The sequence below is a fragment of the Pterocles gutturalis genome, unplaced genomic scaffold (assembly GCF_000699245.1).
Source record: "Pterocles gutturalis isolate BGI_N339 unplaced genomic scaffold, ASM69924v1 scaffold9132, whole genome shotgun sequence".
In the NCBI taxonomy this organism is placed as follows: Eukaryota; Metazoa; Chordata; class Aves; order Pterocliformes; family Pteroclidae; genus Pterocles; species Pterocles gutturalis.
Window position 1 is genome coordinate 49,916 of NW_010108005.1, and position 7,312 is coordinate 57,227.

Here is a 7,312-nt window from a genome sequence, read left to right on the forward strand (position 1 = left end):
CCTCGCAGGGACCGTGCAGCCCGGTTAATCGCAGCCAAGAGCTGGAACTTGTTCCATTCTACAGGATTAAGACCATGATAATTGTATAAAGTGCTTATATAAATTTACAGAGAAGCTGTTTGAATTGTGTTGAGTGAATAACATCTTGGCAACGAGGCAGAAAATACCCTTCAGGGATCATCCAACTTGATGCAGCAGGTTGGGATGGAGCTGCTGCCGTGGATTTTGGTGTGTGATCCCTGCGCTGGGTGGGTGAGGAGCAACAACAGGACAAATATATATCTACGTGTCAAGAGGACAAAGTTTGGTGCAAAAGGATGAGTTACACACCTTGAAAACTACACCCACAGAAGATATGCAGCCTTCCCAAGCCTTGCAAAAAATATGTTTCACACTTCCAACCATCAAATCACTAACAGCAGCTAGTCTCCTGCGCCTAAAGGCTAATGGATCTCCAGCAAACTAGAGCAAATGAACTGGTTCTGAAATTCTTATAAAAACAAGCTTTTTTTTTTTTCCAGTTGAAGAGATGGTATTGAACCATGAAACTCAATCTCAGCCCCTCCTGATGGGCTGAAAACAGGAGGCAGTGCTAGCTAGGGAAAAGGGCACCCTGCTCTTTGGGAGGCAGAAAAACGTGAAATTAATTAGCATTATCCTTACATACAGCACAAGCTGCCACCATTGAAACCGAGTTAAAACAGTTCCTGCATAAAATGTTCATTGACAGCTGCTTCCACTCGGCGCTGAACGGCGCAGGCTGGAGCTGGCACAGACCCTTACGTGTTGTTAGACACAATCTTACCGACAACCGCTACCATGCACTGAATAGTGACGGATAAAGTTTGTTAGGACATTTACACATCATTGGACACACTTGTTAATAAGATGCCATACTTTAGTCAGCCCCCTAGTGCCAAACTGTGCAGCTGGGACCACGCACTAGCAATCCCATTGCAAAGACCCACCCCGGACACCCACTTCCCTACTGGATCAAACGGTGCCGGGAGACTCTACGTCATTTTGAATGAAGGATTTTTCTAAAGTACTCATACCAGTTTGACATTTAATTTCCCCAAGCTGCCCTAAAAATCACTTGTGACAATTCCTTCCATACGGCCCCACAAAGGACACATGGGTCATTGCTAAGGGATACAGTGAAAGCAGGACATCACGCTGGGCAGCCTCTTGCTTCCCAACTCATAGAATCATTAAGGTTGGAAAAGACCTCAAGGATCATCAAGTCCAGCCGTCAACCCAACACCACCTAACTCACTAAACCATGTCCCAAAGCACCACATCTACACGTTTCTTGAACCCCTCCAGGGATGGTGACTCCACCACTTCCCTGGGCAGCCTGTTCCAATGAGGATGTAACATTCAGTGATGGGCTACATCTCCAAACCCAAGCAGACTCTCACTGTAGGAGCTGTAAGGTATACACAAGTACTCTTCCTGCCCTGCTCCAAGTCAGCTCTTTGCCCTTCCTTTGCCCCACAAGCATTCGACAGCTTTAGCTACTGAAAGGAAAACCATAATTTTAAGACTGGTTTTGGACCACACATCCAACCTCAGAGACTTCCAAAGCTCTTAGTAGCGCAAGGCTGGGAAGAGGCAATCATCTGGACAGCCTGTTCTGTAGAAGGGAGACACAAGATAACATGCTGTTCTGCTAAGGACCAGCAACGCCCTGGGTGAAAACAGGGTCCTCACAACCACAGAGCCTCACGTGGGTACACTGCACCCAGCACCGCCCCAGGAGATCGCTGCTGCTCTGTGTTTGTGTCACTGTCCCTGACAGCGCAGCCCCAGCCTGTGTGGCTGACAGACTGCAAGAATTCTGGGTCACAGCCCCTTTAGTTCACATTTTTATCCTGCAACATCCCATCGTGCCTTTGTCGTGGAATTTAAAGGACTGTCACCTCTTGCAGCTCTGGAGACAAAAGAGCCAGGTCAGGAAAAGGTCCTCATCGGGCACAAAATTCTGCAGAACTATTGCAGTGTATAGGAAATTAGGATTTTGTTGACACTTTTTTCCAACAACACTTATGTTCTTTTTTGCTCCTGGGTGCCCTTGCAGGAAGCTGCCATGAGGTGCACCTCACCATAAGCGACAGGGACGCAGCACACCCCTTAAATTCCCTTCCCAACACACAGGTGCACATGCACATCCTCCTCTCCTTCCCTGCAGCGCAGACCAGGAGATAAAGGTACTGATAAAGAACCGCCTGAAGCGCAGCATCAGTGCCCCTTGCCTGGTATAGCTGTGAGACAGGCCTTGGGGACAGGTCACCCCAGATGCCCTCCCCACTGCCACACACCACCCACCTCCCTCTGCAAGGAAACTTCCCACGCGGGGCAGAGAGCTGCAGCAGCAAAGAAACAGCCTGAGCCCAAAGGCTTTTAACCCAGAGAGATTTCAACACCCATCTGTGGGCAATAGGCTGGCTTCAGGAACACAAAGCAACGCAAGACACGCTGCAGACTACTCTTTACCCTGGCAAAGGTGCAAAGCCACTTACCGCTGGCAGCTGGACGCAGTTGGAACTGACATCGTATTCAATGTACGCCACTTCTGTCCCTTCCTCTGACTTCCCATCTCTCATGTAGCAGACATCCCTAGTCCAGTTGGTCAGGCGATCCACCTCCTCCATCGCGTAGACACAGAGCGCAGACTCCTCGCTCAGTCTGCCAGAAGAAGCCTGCCAGGCAGAGAAGGCTGCAAACAGCACCTCTCCCTCCGTGTCCAGCTGCCCCTGGGCCAGGTCTTTTCCCGGGCGGGTGACATACGCTGCTTGCAGGAGGCTGTATGTATTGCCTTTGCTCTGGCAGAGCAGAGGTAACTCCACGTACGAGTAATAGTGAGAGTCATCCAGGCAGATCCGCGAGATGTACGTCTTGTACTCACGTGATTGAGACTTGAGGTCCCGACGGTAAAATAGGAAATAGACGCTCGAGCGGTAAGTGAAGGATTTAATGAAATGGTGGTTGTACTCGGAGAGCCGGCCCACAGCCAGTTTTGCTGTTTCTTCATAGGAGAAAATGGAGTGAGAGTCTGTCGCTTGAACATCCCCTCCGTGGGCCCTGAGGTTTCTGGTAGTGATGGGAGGAATCCCTCCTCCAACTCCTCGGCTAGTGTACCCTCGTCCCACAAACAGCAAGGGGACCTCATCCTTTGAGTAGGCTATGAGTCCCACCGTGGTGATATTGGGATCGTTGGCAGCCACGTACTGAGTGTCACCGGGGCTCTCTGGGCGGAAGAGGACGTGGTCGATGGATGTGAGGCTCCTCTTCTCACAGATTCCCTGGTGCACGCTGCCACACACGATGAGCTCCTTCTGCACGGCGTTCACGAGCAGCAGCTTGTTGTGATTGTCGGTGTGGTGTGCCTGAGGGCACTCCAGCTTTGAGACCGGGGGGAGGCAATCTTTACTGTCCAGAACTGGCCCCGTCTGAACCACGTTCTTCAGCAGCAGGTCAGATGTCAGCTGAAAGAGAAAGTTGGTGGCCCCCAAGTAAATGGTCCCGGATTCCAAGTCCATGGACAGGTGGAGGAACTTCGTAGTGTTGCGTGAGAACGTGACATACTGCAGTCCCCGTGGAATCGCTGCTCCCAAAAAACAGAGAACAGGAACGAGCAATGTTCCCAGAGGCATGGTAAACACTCTGCAAGAGAGGAAAAGCTGTTATAACTCCTCATAAACCTCAAAATCCTTCAATAGCACTCTTATTATGAGAGGTAGGCAAAGGGGACGTGGATAACCACCGAAAACAGAGCACTAGACACAAAGAGCCAACACAGGAGGTTTGCAGAAACACCAGCAGAAGGAGACTTCACTCTACCTCCACACCAAGACGACAGGCACAGCATCTTCAGGAGAAGCTGCAATACTGCAAGTAATGTTCTTGGGGGCTTTCCCAGAGACTGCTGGGTGGTACTGGGGAAAGCTTCTCTTCACAAGCCCAGGACTGGTACTAAACTTGCTGAACACACAGTCCACAGCACAGATTCATCAATCCAGGGACGTAACCCAAGGAGAAAGGTCCTGTCTATGCTGTGACAGAAGGCGTTTCAAGCATTGGAGTTGATTACTGTTCTTGTAACATCAGAAAAAAACATGTTTAACCAGACTCCCGCACAACTCTTTCCTATGATGCTATACTGGAAGCTCTCCAGGACGGGACCACATTCCTATAGCAGCCAGCACACTGCATACATTGCTTATGAGCAACAACACCACAGGAAAACAAACCACTCTCCAAGACAAACACAACCTGCAGGACCATTGTTTAAATAAACTGTAGCTGGGATCCAATTCAGAGCAAACTAATAACCCCTTGGCTCTGTGTTTGATCTAGATATCATAATTAATCCTTCTCTTTTTTATTACTTATGGCTATCAACAGCCTCTTTTGGGTCCAAGGCTCTTCTATGAGCGCTTCAGAAGGAACCTTCCCACGCCATCTCTGCCACGGAGCACGGCCCGCCCAAGCAGGAGGGCTCTGCCCTGATGCTGGGACAAGTCCTCCAGAGAGTCAGTCACAGCAGCTCCCAGCCACCCCCCTGGGGCCACCAGCCTGCCCCCAGCCTGTCCCACTGGCCCTGGTGGGCCCCCATCTCCTTGGGCAGATGCAGCATGTCCAGGCAAGGATGGGGAGCCCACCTTACCCTGCTCACTTGGCACTGCACTCCCTGGGGAGAGGTCTCTTGCTGGCACTCATCTCTCCGCAGCACCTCTGCCAGCGCTGTCACAGGTGATCTAAACTGTGGACGATGCTCCACTCCTTCCCTGCCCTGCACCCCAAGGTCCAGGCGAGGCCAGCTGGGATGGGTGTTGGACAGACCCAGGGAACCATCAGACCTGTTCTGCTCTTCTCCAGAGGATCTTTACATCAACCCCTCTTAAAATCCACTGTGACCCACCCAAGGCATGCCACAGGTGGGAACAACTGTCCCCAACAGCATAGGGAAATCCCACAGCATGGTGGAAATACGGTAATAAATACCTGCAATCTTTACATGAATGCTTTCCCCACAGAGAAAGGGCAGCAGCTGCAAGTACTCATAATATACTATGAGTACCACCTTATTTGACTCGAGAAGTAGGTGGTGATGCAGCTGTGAATCTACTCTCTCCCTCCCTCCCTCCCTCTTGCAGACCAGCTCCATACAGCTCCACAGAAGCCAAGCTGGCTCAGCAGAGCTGATGGGTCCGGTATCTCCTCCAGAACTGGCCTGTCATCTGCTGTGCTCATTGTGGCAACTTGGCTCCTCAGGGGTGGTGGTAAGTTGGTAGGTAAAGCTGAGAAAGCTGCCATCGCTTCTCTCCTACAGCGTCATCCCTCTTGCATCTTCTTGGTAAGCTCAAAGTGCTGTGAGCCCAGGAGTGCTTAGAGCACAGAGGTGGAAAAAGATTGGTAGCACCTCAAGAGAAGCCTATCCCAGCATTTCCTGCAGGGCTTACCCAATGTACGGCATAAACTTCTCACCACACTGTGTCGTACGCTCGTTCTGTACAACATCCAGCACCCAGGGTGCAGAAAACAGGAGCAATGGTGAGAACAAGAACTGTAAGACTCTAGATCCATCTTTTATTTCACTCCTACTGCAAAAAAAAACCAAAAAAAACCAAACCACAGAAGTCTGCTTTCCAGCTCTTTTGTCAGTAAAACAGGCATCTTTGCTCTACCAAAAGACCAGCTGAGAGGATTAGTCTACTTGTGAAATCCAGCGGATGGAAGGAATTATAAACACACCACATTATTAAATATAGGCTTTGTGAAGCTCTGGAAAAGCCCCACTTCACACGGTTATTGGAGGTAAGTAGGCAGGACTGTCAGGATATTCCCCACGCCGGAATGCCGGCTCTAGGCTGGCAGCTCTCCCTGGAGCACACAGCCGCCGATTCACGCTGTACCAGCGCCGTGTTTAGGTTCCACGCACACTGGGGCTTTTGTTTGCCCTGATAATGGACACTTGGTGTTTTCTGCTCTCAGTGCTATGAACAGACTCGGCTTCACTCAGTTTGCAAACAGCCGTGAACTAGCTTTGGAGTCTCTTTCCAGGGTGGTGAGAGAGTGCGTTGCAGCACTTGACAGAGGTCCTCATCACGCGGGAGATGTTATCGGGGAAGTGCGATGAGGGGTATGTATAGAGCCAGCAAGCAGATACATGCAGGCTGAAGGACGGAACTCTGACTTAACTATATCACCTCGGGTTTGTATCGGTAGAGGATATCTTGCCCCAGCTCCAACATGTGAGTTATTTTTATGCATTCTCAGCATTTTTACTGGAGAGAAATTTTTTCAGGGAACTCCTTAATCGTACAACTGCCTCGGTACCTCTGCACAGCCGTCACGCAGATATCACAATGGCTTGTTATGCAACTCTGCCTGATGTCTCCTCCGTTTCAAAGCTTAAAATGCCTGCAAACAAAACAATGGGCTGATGACCATCCAACAACAGGAGCTTGACTACGTTAGGACAGAGCCACCCTGACATGGAGAAGAGTCTTTGCTCTGGAAGCAGCTGAGGATCACAAGACATCATTACACTGCACCACTTACAGGAATCTCTAATCTTCTTTCTAGCTAATGCAACCTTCCTATGCCAGGACGTACACAGTAAAATCGCCATGTGTCCTTGGAATTTATGAATCCCAAAACACTGCCTGTGGCTGGAGGTCATGCCGAGGGCTGCAGGACTCTGCTCTGCCGGCCACACACCATCACCGACAACTGCTGGGGCAGAACTAACGCTCACACATGCCACAAGTTGAATGCAAAACCCAGCGCAAAACACCACTCCAGCAACACAGATCCTGTTACGAGCTCTCTGAGCTGCAGCTGAATCTATCCCTGATGTTTCACGGGAAGTGTTTTACCTATGGGAGTGCCTGTACTGGGAAAGAGATGGAAAAGCAGCTGGCCCTCCACTCCAGCACCCACCATCAACAGCAGATCCTGCTGCGGTCAGATCTCTCCCCTGAAGCTATTCTTCTTTCACTCACGGATAGATATCCCCCTAGAAGTCCCTTTGTTAAGAGCTAGTCCTCGAAGATGTTGCAGGTGAGAAGCCACTGTCCAGTCCTCATGACTCTGGGAAAACAGAGGGCAGCTGAGAAGACCGGAAAAAAAAAAAAAAGAAAAGGTAGTACAGCATGTTCTGCAAGCTAGTTCTAATGGCTCTGAGCAATGGGTAAACACTGAACATAGTGCTCTCTGTTGCTCTTTGCTGAAGAGCCTCTAGCAAATGAAGTTTATTTATTGCTAGGTGAGCAAACACCCATCAGACATGAGCATGAGTCTGCGG

At 50.2% G+C, this 7,312-nt stretch overlaps 1 protein-coding gene across 1 annotated transcript in view; it reads right to left on the reverse strand.

Moving 5' to 3' along the window:
• The window catches only part of PLXNB1 (plexin B1), a 36,593-nt gene extending 32,937 nt beyond the window's left edge, over positions 1 to 3,656 (reverse strand). Inside the window, exon 1 of the mRNA XM_010072473.1 lies at positions 2,523 to 3,656. Coding sequence (XP_010070775.1) covers positions 2,523 to 3,656 — 1,134 coding nt within the window. The remainder of the gene's footprint in view (positions 1 to 2,522) is intronic.
• Between the last annotated feature and the right edge of the window lie 3,656 nt (positions 3,657 to 7,312).